This window comes from Salarias fasciatus, chromosome 23, assembly GCF_902148845.1.
Source record: "Salarias fasciatus chromosome 23, fSalaFa1.1, whole genome shotgun sequence".
Classification (NCBI taxonomy): Eukaryota; Metazoa; Chordata; class Actinopteri; order Blenniiformes; family Blenniidae; genus Salarias; species Salarias fasciatus.
In genome coordinates this window covers 31377762-31394353 of record NC_043766.1, presented here as the reverse complement: position 1 = coordinate 31394353, position 16592 = coordinate 31377762, and the positions used below count along the sequence as shown (strand labels likewise).

The following is a 16592-nucleotide window of genomic DNA, read 5'->3' as shown; positions in this document are numbered from 1 at the left end:
AAGAAAGCTAAGAATAAAAACCCAGTGGTTAAAAAGCAGCCCTCGTTATGATTTGTCCAAAAGAAAACATTAGAGAATTTGTGTGGGTGAAAATAAAATTTGCTATATACTTAGCGTGCTTTTCTTAATGAAATTAGTCACAAAGAAACTTGTGCCAGGGAATTATTTTAAAATGTGCCCAAAAACATTTTTTTTTTTTTTTTGCAACTGTTTTTACAGACGTGTTGAAAATAAGGTCTAAATTAGCTGAGCTGTAAGCAGAGACGGTTCTTTTGGTTTTAATTCCTCACCTGACCTCCACACTGCTGCTTGATTTAGTATTTATTAAAAGAAATGTGTTGTGATTATTGCAGCAAATGTTGCTTTTTTAGGTATTCTATTTCAAAATTTTCAGTTTTATGTTGAAATAACAGGTAAACTGCATAAGAAAACTACCACAATCTAGAAAACAGAGAAAAAATAAATGAGTAATAAAAATAAGAGCTGCCCTCAGTAATATCATTCTCACGGTGTCACTTAGTCAGATGCTACAAGACCACATGGGTGAAGAGGGAGCAAACATGTTGGGCAATTATTTCTCCTGGAAACTGTTAATGGATGAATATTGAACAGGCTCCAGATTCTGTTGGCTGCTGCAGATTAAAAAGATGGATTTTCTACATTTCTATGATCACAGTCGCCTCACTGACTCATTTCTGGAAGTTTCAGGAGGTTTAGGTGATTTCCACAAATCATCCTTATACTTGTTTTTTTTTTTTTTAATTGTTGGATAAACATGCTCGATAACACCCTCCACCAACAAGTGTAACTATATTATCAAACTACATTTTTTCGCCTGTGAGAAATCCTCCACTGCTATTGTTGTCAATCTACTGAAACTGTTTATATATATATGTGTGTATATATACATACATATGTGTGTGTGTGTGTATATATATATATATATATATATATATATATATATATATATATATACACACACACACACATATATATGTACACACACATTAAAGATGAGTAAATGACCACCTGAAATGCAAAGATAGTTCACCGTTCTCACAGTAAACCGGGCCTTAAACACTCGAGTGTTTTTGTGTGTGTTAATCTTAACTGTGGAGGAAGCAGCTGACACTGGTCTGCAGAAGCTGCTGCTTTGTGCCAAAATGAGGACGATGGCGGTCTTGAACCCTTCCTGACTGCGGCGGCTTCCTGACAGCTCGGTGAGCGTTGTTCTTGTCACTCTCTGCGACATGCTGAATCTGAATGCACCTTAAACTTCACGAACTTCACTCCGATAAGGACATGGAATATCTATATATCAGCATGGAAACGGTTGGAGGTCACTTCACTCCCGGCGAGTCTGACTGAGTGCTGTAAAGTGGGCGATCCCCTGGTTCTGGGTTCTTGCAGTTGTTTGCACGCAGGGCAGTTGTTGCGTTACACTGCTATTTCGTCTCCCAGGCAGTCGGGAGTCCCCTGTCTGTTGAGAACATTGAGCAGCCTCACCGTCTCTTCATCTGTCCCCCAGCCAAAGATCTCCATCTCCTCCTCCTCCTCCTCTTCCTCCTCCTCCTCCTCCTCCTCGTCGTCGCTGTCGTCCGTGTTCGACTCGTACTCCGAGGCGATGCCCGACTCGCGAAACCTGGCGAAGTCCAGGCAGCCCAGAGACTTGACGTCGCGGGACAACAGGCTGTCTGGACTCGGGGACTCGTCTTGACCTTTGACCTGCGGCCTGTTCATCTTGAGCGGCGAGAGAGGCGAGGGGAGTCGAGGAGGCGGAGGCCCCGGGGGTCCCGGGAGGAAACGGAAACACTCCAGCTTGAGCAGACACTGTTCCCTACCTAGCGGACTTCCCAGGGTCCCGTTGGACGAGGAGAAGACGTTGCCGGAGCCGTCGTTGGCGCCGAAGGCGGGCAGGTCGAGGGCCGACACCTCGGGTTTGGGCGTCGTGGGGTCGCAGATCACCGGAGGCACCGTGGAGCGAAACGTGATCTCCAGCAAACTGTCCTGGGAGCCCACTGTGGAGGGAAAACAGGGCGAGGAGGCGTGAAACGACGAGAGTGAGATCAGATAGAGCGGTGACGAATGGGCGGAGGCGAGAAATGAAAGACACCTCAGATATTTTATGTCACATTCGAAGGCTCGACTGCACCAAGATTTAAACTCATCTGCCACTTGAAGAATAATGTATGTTATATATAATACAGATATATGGGCATTGCATGCAATAAAAGATTACAAATCCAAACAAAATAAATCACTCTTTCGCCAATAAATCCATGCTTGTTGGGTCTAAGCAGCCTAAATAAAAGTAAAAAAAAAATCATTTCAAAACATTTCATCATGATCAGGGCTGCTCAGTGAAACACGCCTTGCGCTGTCCTTCATGGACACACAGGCACGGCACAGACCTGCAGCCCCAAAAAAACCCCAAAAGATAAGCCCTCCATCTTTTTTGGTATCAGAATAAATATGAAAGATGACTCTGAAAAGATTCGGGTTCGCTCAGTCGAGGGCGACGGCGGCTGTGGTCGCAGCAGCGCTCTCTAATAACTCTCTGAAGAGAGATCCATCAAAGTGTCTGCAGCAGCTTCTTTAAGCACTTCTTCAATATAATTTGATGCATTTCTACTTGAAATCAAGATTGCTTAGGCAGCGCCGGTTTATTCGTTAAGGTAGCGGCTCCAGAAACGGTCTGAGGATTTATCTGCTTCTGAAGTTCACAAAATAATGTCACTGACTGCAAAAAACAAGTCACTATAGAGCGTCTTCCTCCCACTGACTGTTAATAACTGTTAATAATTTCAGACAACTTTCGGATTATGGAGCATATTCCTCCCTCGAATAATTAAGTGAATCGTTCACTGGATTGACCCACACTACATCGACTGTCACAGCGATGCTACAGTTACACAACTATGTGCACTAAATTTAAATTAATTAGTTACACTCAATCTGCAGTAACTAGAAAAGTAACCACAGCCTCTAAGCACATAAGTGCCAGTGGTTGCCATCAGTTACAGAGTTACTCATCAGAGTGTCTTCAGAGTCCGTGGATTTAGTTGTGTCCTTTGAAGTAAAACTAAATTCCTTAAATCACAACATAAAATGGGTCTTTCACTCTGAGAAGGTTTTGAAGATGAAGTGCAGCCTTTACCGGACAATGTTGGGATGCGTCACAGAAACGTCCAACACAGTGATTAAAATGTTTTTTTTTCCCTCTTAACAGATTTATTTCTAGGGTTGTCCGCAGAAAGGTTTCCCTGACCTTGTGCGAAATGAAGCGTGTTTTATAAAAGTCCAACATGCAGAGGCGGCATAGAGAAGAAATTCTTTTACCCCTCACTGAATTCTGAAATGCTCCCTGATAGGATAAAAGATTGTTTCTCTGGTGGCGGGGGGGCAACTGGAGGGCAGTGTGGAGAAGATTGTCTGTCCGGACAGTTGAAGAAGAGGCTTAAAACTGTGTGACGCTGTGAGGAGGGAGATGGAGAGGACGGAGAGGGTCGTGGAGGAAATAAAAAAACACACACACACACACACAAAAAACCCCAAAAAGCAAAACATAAACTACTGCTGGGCACGAGGCAGAGAAACCACAATGAAGAGCAAATTCAATCTCTCAGTGGTTCCACTGGATCGACTGCAGGAAATTCAATCAGGCCTGAATCTGCCTGACACTCTGTACAGAGGTGGAGGTGTTCACACCCTCTTCTACTGTACTGATAACCTTGTAGTTGACAGATTTTAACGTGACATTAGTGGCAGTCATAAGACGAGTATCACGCACGACCCTGACTGAAATCATTAGTAGAAGTCTTAACAATTTAACTTGAACACACATGCTGTATATAAACTTTATTGAGCATTGCTCAGCTCTCCGAATCGTTGAATTCAGGTGTTGAAGTCTCTTTCATGGCCACAGCTGTATAAATCAAACTCCTCAGCGTGCACACTATTTCTACAGACATTAATGAAGTGCAATATATGTTCGAGTTGTTTATAAGCTACATGCTATTGTCTTCATGTTCACACTGCAGGATATTTACAATAAAAAAAGCACAAAATAAACTTTACTTTTACTTTATTGCTCTATTTCTTTTTATATAATTTTGACTGGTTTGTTTTTACACACTTTTCTTTAAATTTTGTTAAAGTGCTTCTATCTCAAGTGTTTCTATCTATCTATCTATCTATCTATCTATCTATCTATCTATCTATCTATCTACAGACAGCCTATAAGTTGTATGTCAATTTGTGTGTTCACTTGGGAATTTTTATTCCTGTTTAAATCTGAATAAAGGCTAATTCTGCAATAAAATGACCATGTAAACTCCTGAAATTACGTTTAAATAGACCGGTGAGTTTATTCTTCTTTGGAAGCGGAATTATATGCAAATTAGGTGCGACTTCACTCTGGTCGTTGTGCGCATGCTCCGTCGTGATGACACAATATTCACGATGGCGGCCCGCTGTCCACGTTTCGACTTGTATGGAGATGATTTACTTATCGGCAGTTTTAGAAGAATTGGATATGAAGAAACGGGTGGATCAACAGGTGCTTAACAACACGGACATTTTCAAAGCTGCAGCGTCAAAGTTAATCGAGAAAGAAAGACGAGAAAAAACGCTGTTTACTTCCAGGAGACGTCCATACGTCACGGTCGCCCCCTGTCCAATCAGAATGCTACACAGATCCCGGCGTGAGGGAGGATTTGAAACTTCGTTTTTTTCCCCTTGTAAACACTACACTTCCTTAACTAAGAATAAACCAGTTCCGAATTAAAAACCCCATGTAACCACACTGCAGGTGGTATTTTTCTCCCCACTGTCCTGCTGACTAGCGGTCTGTGCTCGTGCTCCTGAACTGGTGAAAGGCGTCCTTCAGGTGTTGCACTCACTTGAATTTGGTCCGGACATCTTCGTCTCCAGCTCCTGGATCTGTTTCACCAGCAGCGAGATGTGCTGCAGCAGGTCTTTGTTCTGCAGCAGCAGCTGGTGGACTCGAGCCTGGGCCTCCAGCCGAGCCGTGGCCTCGGCACTCAGCTGGTCCTTCAGGAGATGGACCTGAAGACAACGAGAAGGAGAAGGTGTCAGGAAATTACCCACCCTTGACCAGTGCCTGCATTTTCAACCTGACATCTTTTAATTCAAGACTACCCCACAGACAGCTTAATTTGAATCCCTGGACGTCTTCACATTCATTTCAAAAGCTACTGCTTCTTTCCAGTGATGACAAAAAGGAAGAAAAGAAGACCGTCGATCATTCAGCCACATTTTATTTGTCTGTCGCTCTTCGTGGAGGTCAGTACAATGCAAAGACAGAACAAGTGAGGACAAGAGAACAGCTTATGCAATACATCATCAGGAGAAAACGTCCTTCTCATAACTCAGGGGAAAAAAACGGCAATAACTGAATAAAATACTTAAGGAGGGAAAAAAAGTTAAAAACGGTAAAACTGAAAAAAAGAAACAAATAAACAATTTAAATATCAACAAATTTATGTACAAGTTAACTTATAAAGACAGGCTCAGAAGGAAGTCAGAAGTTCGCTGATAATCCAGAATAATTTCAATCCGTCTGAATCAGTCGTTTCAGTTTCACGGAGCTGTTTCACCGGCGTCGTGTAAAAACAATAATTACTCTGCAATAACATGGCAGGTAGTGAGATGTAACGCAGAACAAGCTTTTTGCCGCTCAGCAGTCAGACAAATGAAAACAGAGTGAGGCAGAGAGGCAAACTTCGGCGCACGTCTAACACGACTGAACTGACGGTCTGGAAGACGAGCTGGCGGCTGGCGCGAGGCTCCTGTCCGTCACCGTCTGACACTGCAGAGACGGACAAGCTGCGCTCACTGCTGGAGGTCTGACTCTCTCCACAGGTATACACACACACACACACACACACACACTGACAAACAGGCATGCTTTAGTTGCTCCTCCAGTAACAGAAGGGGGATTTCCGATTTGCTCGTCCACCCAAAATGTGCAGATGAGCAGAGAGAAATTCGACTTAGAGCCTCGGCTGCTGAGATTCAGAAGCGATTTATTAACTGCTTAAAACAGGAGCTTCAAACATACAACCCGTGTGCCTGAACTTTAGCTGTTCCCGACACTTTTCTTGAAGGAACTGAACAGGTTCCTTCCCAAGTCCATGCATTTTTGTCTCCTGAAGTCTTCTTTGTTATTTGTCCACTGAATAGCGGCGGAGAAAAAAAAGAAAAAAAAAAGAAGAAGCATTAAATCTAAATTGCCTGAACCTGCGATCCATACGACAATAAATTCCCTGGCCTGTAAACATGGAGGAGATTCAGGTTGTGCTGCTGTTTGGTGGGGCTTTACTGCATTGTAAACATGTTTATTAAGAGAGAACTGTGCATTACGACAGAGTGTAATGCCAATAAATGAAAGAAAACATTTCACACAGTTGATAAAGATGGTGTATGAAATACGTTCAGCACTGCAGCAATCTCCTGCAAGTTTCTGAACCAATCGAAAGAATTTTCTCAAAACCAGGAAATAAAATATTCTAACAATATATATAAAGGAAGTAAAATATTCCCTAACAAGCAAATTGAGGCCCTGGTTCCAGTGATGGAGTTGTGTGTGTGTATCGTAATTGGCAGTTGATTGACAGTGTTTCAGTCTCTCTGAGCAGGTTTATTCTGCAAAGGAAGAAATGGAAAGTCTCCTTCGGTAACTTCACCAACATTCCTCAACCTGAGACAGATGTCAACCAGAAAAATCTGCATGAAATTGTGTGTGTGTGTGTGTTTGCTGCTGGCTGCCGACCGGCATCCCCTCCACATCACCACTACTGAATATGTTCAAATAGCAATAGCTCTGTTATTGTGTGTGTGTGTGTGTGTGTGTGTGTGTGTGTGTGTGTGTGTGTGTGTGTGTGTGTGTGTGTGTGTGTGTGTGTGTGTGTGTGTATGTGTGTGTGGTTGGGCCAGGGCTGTCTATGAATGTACAATAACAACAGTCGCAGAAAAAAGTACGTATCAATAAAGAACCAGTACTTGTCAAAAAGTAAATAATTCAGCTCTAAAAATGTGCTTTCACTAAATACACATAAGTTCACTAAATACACACAAGTCATTTATCATTTCTTCACCTGATTTTCTGAATAAAAAGTTCCTCCTAAATCATGTTCCCACTTCAGAGGGTGCTGATCCCACATTTTGCACAAAGTGAGACAGACTGTAAATTATGTTCGGCTAAAAACTCAAGAGGAGAAAGATATTTGATAGATAAATCCAGCTTGGTGTCGCTCCGTAGTTTAACTGCTCAGTGGATCCCAGAGGATTTTCCTCAGAGCCGCTCTTTGTGCTTCATGCTTCATATAAAGTTTTAGGATATCTAAATTCATACCTGTCCCTGACTCAAAGCTGCATGAGAGTCAGAAACATTTCACCAAGTTGACAGTTACATATTTATTTCTAATTAAAAATAAAAAGAAAAAAGAAAAGTGAATTTGTTCCTTTGCACTCAGCAAAACCCAGAGGAGAAAGTAAGCACTGTTTTTGGTTCGTCATCTAATAAAGTCCATTGATCTCAGTCTGAGAGGTGTTTGACTCCTGCTGACTCAGCTCGGCAGGTGGCGGCAATTGATCAATCAAACCACATTTTTTTTCTTCGTGGCAATTATTCAAAGAAGCAACGAGGGCCAAAACACAGCAAGCCCTGCTTTTTTTCCCTGTTTTTTTCCCCAGTCCGAGGTGAGCGGATCAATCAATCGCTGTATAAATAGAGAAATACAAACACAACGCACAAAAAGAAACTGTCTCATGCGCCTGCAGAAACACATGCTGAAGACTCAAGAACGCTTAAATAACTACAAATAATAAATAAATAAATGCAGACCTGCTTCCTAAATGTATGACCTGCAAGACTTCATGTTGGAAGTGAAGACGGATCACATTCGAAACAATGGAAAACTTACTAATATTTAGTTTCCTTTAAAACTCAGCCTCATACACGTGTTTACACTTGCAAGACTGTGTGTGTGTGTGTGTGTGTGTGTGTGTGTGTGTGTGTGTGTGTGTGTGTGTAAATGCTTCAAACACGTCCACAATGATGCTTTCGAAAGCATTTAATGACAAAATGTTTTCATGAGATATTTTAACGTCAACCAACTTCAGACTGTGACGCTTCTAACTGACTGATTAAATTTGCTGAATGGTCATTTTAAATTGAGAGCATCTCTTTTGAATTCCTTCTCGGTCTCAGTCGTTTACTTCGCTCTTTTCTTCTGCTGACCCAAAGCTCTTTACATTAGTTAAACTCAACCCTTCAAAAACTCCAGATTTTTGTGCTCCAATTAGCTTTACAGTCTTTTGTTGGAGGAGTAGCCGCACTTCTGCGGCAGCTTCCGTCTTCATCCGCAAGATTAAAGGCAATACTTGATTTCAATTTGAGACTGAAAGGTTAAAAACTTCTTTCACATTTTAAATCATTTGTATAAAAGGGAAGAAATATACTGTTCACCCACAACATGTGTATGTGCACGCACGCACACACACACACACACACACACACACACACACACTCTCACACGGCTTTAGTAGCAGCAATGACTTCTCATTTTTACTTCAAAGTACTCTCCAGATCAAATGTTAGTGGCCCCACCTCCCACCCTGTTCAGCCATCCCCTGCCCTCAACCTGTAATTTCTTTGAAAAGTTTCAAAGGAGAAATTCTAAAGATTCGAAATCACACACATTAAAAGAGGTTTGGAGGGAGACTGGTGTGTGTGTGTGTGTGTGTGTGTGTGTGTGTGTGTGTGTGTGTGTGTGTGTGTGTGTGTGTGCGCGCGTCTGAAGGAGACTGCTTATTAATGATTTTCTGACAGGAGAGGCAGTGTAGCTCTCAATAATTTGATTAAGTCTGACCCTGGAGTCTGAACATGGTCCAGCTGAGCTTAAAATGTCAGCTGTCTGATGGGCGAAAGGCTGCTGAACAAAAGAGTGTGAAACATACTTGTTAACCCCCCAAAACTCTACACGCATGAGTGAGATTATTTCTATTAAAAAAAAAAAAAAAGACTTTGAGCCCATTTCTTTTAAAACCTTTCCTAATTGCTTCTTGTCTTGCTTTTTTGTGCTTTCCATATAGCTTAATCAATAATACAGAGTGTCTGACCAGGTGACATTTATGAATGTCCATGTGAACCGGAGTTGAGCCTTTTCAGAGACCTGCCACTCAGGAGGCCTCATGTGAGGGCTGAAGTTGTAATAAAGCAGACCTTTATTTATTATTTATTTATCTGCAGCTCGATGCGGAAACACGCAGCTCATTACTGGAGAAGCTCGAAGGCTCGCGGCTTTTGACGTCAATAGTGACACATATCAAAGGAAGAGGGATAAAACAACAAAACAGGCCATAAACGGGGCTGCTTCAGTGAACCAAGGACACACTGCGAGACACTAATACGAAGTGATGGAAATCCAGTAGAAAACTGCTTCACTGTCAAAAACCCTCACAGTGATGCTGCTGTTTATCACAACAAAGGTGTGTCTATGCACCTCTGCTTCTGGGGTGGAGCGGTGGGGAGAGCTGCCAATGCTCACAATTCAACAACAAAATTAATGCAGCCGACTCTCATGAGACGCCTATTTTCTGCTATGAAAAGGCAGAAGTAAATTTCAATTGGATTGAGTGATTTTTTTTTGTCCCTTGTGGGGAAAATGTCTATAGTGATGCTTCAAATAAATGACAAAATGGGCAGCATAGAGAAAGAGATATTACTATTGATGGAGCTCCATTTTAATTGCAAATGAAACTTTTCAATTTAGATTCTTGAACTTTTTTTTTTATTAACAAAAACTGTGTTCTCATGCCTCATTGATTTCTACTGATGTGATTTCAAAATGCAGGTACACGTCACTTCAGCTCTGATGACTCTAAAGGCCTCAGTATGCTTCTCCATCGCAGTGATGTCGTTCCTGCGCCGCCAACCCTTCGCCGCCACTGATTCTGAACATATCTTGCTTCTGCGTCAAGGGAACGCCCTCTTCTGCAATTTCACCTTCAAGTCGCAAGGCAGTCACAACAACAATGTGGCTTCCGTAGCTCCGGCTTTACCTAGACATAGATCTATAGACATAGATTTCTAGACGTACGTATCTAGACACACGTGCACTTACCGAACATATATCTGCATATATGACATATCTGGCGGCACTGAGCTGTGGTGGAGGAGAGGCTGAGTGGACCATGATGAAATATTGGTGAAACTAATGAGCTTTTGGACGATTAAAGCCGTTTTAGGAGCGGTTATACACATAGCCCCGTCTGCTAACAGTGCTAACACTGCTAACAGTATAGGGATGTGCGCCGCTCAATTTTGGATCTAAATTTCTCCCGAAGCACTGTTCGGATCAGAAAAGATTCGGGGTGAGTTCTACTTCATTCTATAAACAACGTGAAAGCGGACCAATCACAGCCTTCGGCGTTCACGTCACCACGCGTCGCCACGACGTGTTGTTAGGATTTTTGGGAGGTGCGCGTCAAGCCCTGGCGTAGGCGCTGCGTAGGGTGCTACGTACACAGCGTAGGAACGGCGTCGCTGTGATGGGGAAGCATACTGAGGCCTTAACTTTGCACATCCTGACACCTCAAACAGAGATGCTCAAGGCCCCACTAGCGTAACAACACTGTTTCCACAACGGCGCCGCTCGGAGCCACTGTCAGTGCAACTTTTTGAAAACTACTCCCAAGGTGGAGTTCTTTGAAAAGGCTCGGACTCCATCTCTGTGGAAAAGAGGGAAAACAAAACTTTTCTGAAATTTTCTGGAGATGGACTCAAACAAACATCCCAACTCTGTCATCTGGCCCCACCGTTAATGTTTATAGTGTATTGCTCTCTGCATGCAAGTAAGTGGTTTATTTATAACAGCGCCCACTAGTGGCCCAGCATGAAAACGACATTGTTTTCAAAACATTTCCATGTAAATGAGAAACCCTCCTGAAACGAAACCACAAAAATGATCCGTTTTCACTTGAAACAGGGCATTAGTTATCTTTATGAATGATCACTCATCTTGTCTTCCGCCACGCCCAACTGGCATATGTAGACAAATGTAAGAACTGTAAATATGTAAATATTTAATACTGGAATTTTAAACAGAGGAACAGATTCTTATGGAATCACAAATAAATTACAATCTCACAACTTCACTGCTTCTCTAAGCTATCTACTGTTAATACTTTTCCTTTCCAAATTCTCTGGTCATAGATTAAAAACATGCTTTCGTCTGATTTCCACTCAACTTTCATGAAAGGCCAGTCGAGCGGAAAGATGGAAAAATGAACCAAAATTTCACAGCCTCCAGTTGTCCTCCATTTCACGCAGTGCACAACCTGACTGTTAAAACAAAGTGTCGAGGAAGGCAGTCATCACCTCCCATTATTCTCGAACTCAGGAGCAAATAGAAGCGGTCCCAGATTGCGTGTGGGCCTCTGCAGACCTCATTTGTACAGACTGACACCCCGATGATGACTTCGGTGGTGTAATTTACAGTGGACGAGACCTCATCTGGAGCTACGAAGGAGAGGAGCTCCACTCTGACATATGTTGTCCGGCTGACAAGTCTAATAGCACATGAGCCACTCCCCAGTGGTTTATACGGAGGCCTTGAGCGCAACTGTCACATTTGTCCAGACGCTGTCCATGCTAAATATCTCACTGCGCTGCGGTGACTGCTGAAGGGATCTTTAATAATTCCATGCAGGAACGGCGTAAGATAAGACAAACAAAATGAGCAAAAGGGAAGAAACAGTGTTCTGAAAGTCAAACCCGGGGGTTATTGTGCGGATATCTGATCGAAAGCTGCACAATGCTTCTGTCTGGAAAAGCCACACAAGGTCAAATCTTGTTTCTTTCAGCACATTTAGTGGAAACTGTTTGGTCCATCTGATAAAATCAAAGAATAGAGAGCATATTTGATGAGACAAGAAGATAATAAGCTACATGTGATTACAGCAGAACCTACACGTTTATTCTTACTGGCTTACAACTTTCATTTCCTCGACTGTGCTTCGCAGTGCCTAAACAAAGATTATCTGATTTTGTTCAGTTTAAACAGGATTTTTAAGTTCATCAAAAGAAAAAAAGTGACAATGAGACGAGATTCTAGGGAATAATAACTATTGCCAGTGAAATCACGTATTGCTTAACGGCTGCTGTCAACCAGCGTTTGGCTTCACTGTAATACTCTGGCGAGTCTGATATCAGAGAGAAGGTCCACAGATGTTCAGGTTATCTCGGTTTGGCCACAGAAAACCATGTAGAAATAGTGTCATTGGAAATCTCAACAGTGCTAAATCCAACAAAGCACCAATGTAGGAAGGAAAGAAATGCAATCTCAAAAATCAAACATTCTCCACTGACGTAGCGTGCGTGCAGCTGCAGTATTTGCTTTATCCAAACAAAAGGTACCCGGGGTCAAAGCCAATACTAGATAACCTGCAAAGAGGAGGCTATACCCCACACCATGGAGGGGATTTCATTTCCCTCAACCACGAATGCTTCCAGGTCTGAGTCATAAATCCCACACAACAGTATTCAGTGAGAAGCAGACAGTCTCTTATTTTAATTCATTACATGGTTTTTACAAGTGAAGGTTCCTGCTCTATGCTAGTCAAGCATTTCTGTGTGAGTACTCTCTAAATGAAATCCAAGTGATGAAAGTGATTCAGTCACAGTAAAGATGAGAAAACATATAAAATATTCTTGAATTCGATGACTAGACCGGTGGAGAACAGCTAAAGGGACCCAGGCAACGCCCAGGTCTGCCGTAAACTGGACCCCCACACATCTCACAGTCAAGAAATACATGTATGTATTTCCAAGGAACGGAGAGTTTTTTGCATATCAAAAAGAAAGAAAGGTGGGAAGAAGCCTGAGATTGAAGATGTTAGTCCCTGAACAATGTCCCTGACCTCTGACCCTGACTAGCTGCCAGACGCTGCACTGCGGCAGCATCAGCATAACTAAGGTTAACTCTTCTCAAAGTGATTTCCCCAAGGGGATCAATAAACTGTAGATGCAAGATTACAGAAGCTTCCTTCTTTTTTCTTCATACACAAAGGTCACCGTGCCGGGAATCAAACATTTTAATTATTGGCATTACTGTGATTACTACTCCAACGTGACGAACACATTTCACTACTGCAGTTCAGTAATGAAGTTACTGACTGGAGCCCGGTGTGGCCTATTTGCAGCTCCCATAGCCAGGGGGCTGTACTGTTTTACAATAACTTGTAATAATCTTCCAGACCTGAAACAAATTCCAGCAACACATCTTCTGGTGTAAAGAATAAATTGGTGCTTGGATCAAAACTCGCTAGATGTTGCATACAGAACATAATCGTACCCCGAGGGAAGAGAAGGCAATCTCCTGGAAAAGAGCAAACATGCTGTCCGGATAGCATAATGGTTGAGGTATATACCATATACTCTTTTGCTCTCCCAAGCACAACAGTATCTTATCTAATAATGGTGATTCACAGGGTTGTACATCATATTTATGGTCTTGTGGTCACACTGTGGATGCTCTGCCTTATTGAGGCATTTAAGTGACAATGGGTTCAGTGATACCGGGAAGCTCCGTTCAAACAACAGAACAGCAAACCAAAAACAACCTACTGGGTAGAAGAAATGATTTGGAATCTCAATATGCAAATACCCTTCATGAGTGTAAAGAAGTTCACCGTATTTTACCCATCCTATCACCCTGACATGATTTGGCATCTACAAACTAACAGAATGCAGAGAAAGAGGGCTTTGCAATCATACATTGATCCTTACAGAGGTGGTTAAAAGATGATGAAAAATTTATTTTAAATGAGCCATTTTTCATTTGTTTACTTTTGTCTGGATGTGTTTTTTAGATATGTTTACTTGATCATGTTGGAGAACATTGTTTACTTTGCTATGGATCCAAATCTGCAAAATCTCAAGATCCATGAAGGATTTTCATCTAATGTGTTTGTATAATATCTGTTTTGTATATTTACATGTATGTTATAGGTTCCCTCTTTACTGCCCTGTGCACAACAGGCTGTGACGTACTGCCGCTGTGTCCTGCTTGGCCCTCAGAAGGGCTTCTCGTGCCTTTAGCCTCCAATCCGGTCTCCAAAAGAACTTTGTCAACGTCCACGTGCCAACGGGCCCCTGGAGGGGCTTCTGTATATTTTGCTCAGCCCCTGGTGGAGCTCTGTTGAGTTCAGGACACTGTTCGGCCCCCAGAGGAGCACCCTCATACTCAGCTTCTGGAGGGCCATCAGCTTCCACACACCATCAGGTCTCTGAAGGGGGACCCCGTTCGGCCTCTGGAGGGCCACCGCTGCGTTCGAGTCCCTGCTTGGCCCGAAGAGGGTCTTTACCGCTTCTGAACTCCTGAGAGTCAGTAGCCATAACAGTTTTGGCGTCTTTAGCCAATATCTCGGACCCCCAGCATGACTTTTTTCAGACTTCCACAATGTAGCACGCCCCTGGAAGGGTTCCATCACATCCATCCAGCTCATCTGCCCCCGGCGGAGCTCTGATGAATTTGGCCCCACGCTTGGCCCTTGAGGGTTTGTTGACCGTCTGCTCGGCCTCCGGAGAGGCTTTCCTGTCTGCTTGCCCGGAGGCAGAAGGACTCACGTTCGCCTGTTCCGGAACCTGACCCAGAGTCCAGTAGGACCTTCCTCCACATGCTGCAGTGCTCATCCTTGTGGCCACACCTTCGCGTCAGCACTCAGTGGAGTTCAGCCTTCATCTCGGTCAACCAATGCCACTGCCCCCCCAACGGGACTCCGCCTTCATTGCCACTGGTTTCTTGGCCCCACTGTCGCCCTCAGTCCTTTGACCCACTGTTCAGCCTCCGGAAAAGTCATTGTCGTCTGTTCGCCCTGAGGCAGGAGGACATACCTTCATGTTTTCTGGCACCCAACTCAGAGGAGGACCCGGAGGACCTGCCTCTACATGTGCACACCTGAGGAGTCATGTCACCCGACAAGACTTTGCCTTCCATGCTGCCGGCCTCCTTCCCTGCCCCCGGAGGGGATTTGCTTTTAAGGAGCTCTGTCTCTTTTGGCTCCTGGATGGACTTCATTGCTTTTGGCCCCCTGCTTGCCCACTGCAATGGTTTCGCTGCATCCTGGTCAGGCACCAGAAAGGTTTTTGGCATCTGTCCGCCCTTGGCTACGCCCCCAACAGGCCCAATCTGGTTGGTTCCGTGTCTCTCTCCTTTGGACCCTCATCTTACCACTTAGTCTCTCCAGGTAGGAGAGTTCCTGGTTTTCAGTTGTAGCCCCCCATAGCTGCCCAAGCCTCACAATTTACAGGTCTTTAAGAGATCTGCCACCAACATGCTGGTGCCAGGCAAAACAGCACCCAGAGTTCTATTGGAGTGCAGGCCAATTTTGATAGATACTGTGGGCAATCCATCACCCAAGGTGCGCCGCTCACACTGCCCAATGGTCCCCAGGAATGGGTGAAGTGAAAAAACAAATGTTTCTGCTTTAATATGTCAATGAGACAAACACTGGAACAATAAAATCTTTACCTTCTCCCTAATATATCCAAGGTATTAGCAGATTCAGTGAAAAGGATTCTTGACATTTTTTAAAGATACTGTTTAATACCTTTTCCTTGTAAAGAATATGTCCGGGCATAATTTAACATTTCATTCAAATAAGTCTATTTAACAACATAAAAAGTCATCAGTGCCTGTCTTAGTAGAGTGCAAAGTAGAGTAACTGCAATAGTAGTTGAACAGAAACAGCAAATGAATGAATGATTGTTTAGTCATTTAGTCACTTCATTTGAGGAGAAATAAAACCATAGGTTGGGGTTGGTCATTCAAATTTGAATTTTGTTTTAAAATCTTATGTTGAAAAGTTACTCGTTCAAAGGGCTGTCAGTGAAAAATAAAATCAAAACCATGCACCGTCCATACGAGTATTACTTTAAAACGAATGCATTTAGCCAATTATGAAAAAGGTTAGAGTCTGACCCAATAACATCAGACAAAATTTACTCAAACAGTCAAAAATGCTCAATTTAATTGACTAACCAACATGGGCCCCTAGTTTCAGGACCACACAAAACTTTTCTATTTGAAAAATCTCCCTGTTAAGGTTTGTCCAGACCAACATGGACCATTTTCTAGTGAAACTGCTATAAGTTTAGACTGCCAGACGACTTTCGATGCACTGAGCTTTTCTCCTTTTCTCATTCTATGCATGCATAGGTCGGCATTGCATACCACTAACATTACGCACCACTATATTCTGCCATCTGTGGCTTCCTGCAGGATCTCTGACAGTGGAAATGCAAGTTTGTATTCTGTGCCTCCTGCCATCATGAAGTCTGCAGTGAGAGGAATACTTCACCGCCTGACCATCAACTTGTGTGCTTGTTTATTGCAGCAGTGAGCAGCCACCTCTGTCCAACATAATTTTTTGCGCTCTCTAAAATCCCCTATGATTGAAAGGACATTTGTTAAATGTAAAATATGCTATTTAGGCTCAAGATCTGATGATTCTTATTATGCAGCAGGTTGGAGTCCATCTGCATAATAGTCTGAAACGTGAACTCT

The 16592-nt window shown here is 43.1% G+C and overlaps 1 protein-coding gene across 2 annotated transcripts in view; it reads right to left on the bottom strand.

The window, feature by feature from the left end:
- Positions 1-1211: 1211 nt before the first annotated feature.
- The window catches only part of nos1apa (nitric oxide synthase 1 (neuronal) adaptor protein a), a 200774-nt gene continuing 185393 nt past the window's right edge, over positions 1212-16592 (bottom strand). For both annotated transcript variants that reach the window (XM_030082958.1, XM_030082959.1), the window contains exons 9-10: positions 4902-5067; positions 1212-2018 (exon numbers count right to left, since the gene is read on the bottom strand). In XM_030082958.1, the coding sequence (XP_029938818.1) occupies positions 1438-2018; positions 4902-5067 (747 nt within the window). In that variant the 3' untranslated portion in view covers positions 1212-1437. The remainder of the gene's footprint in view (positions 2019-4901; positions 5068-16592) is intronic.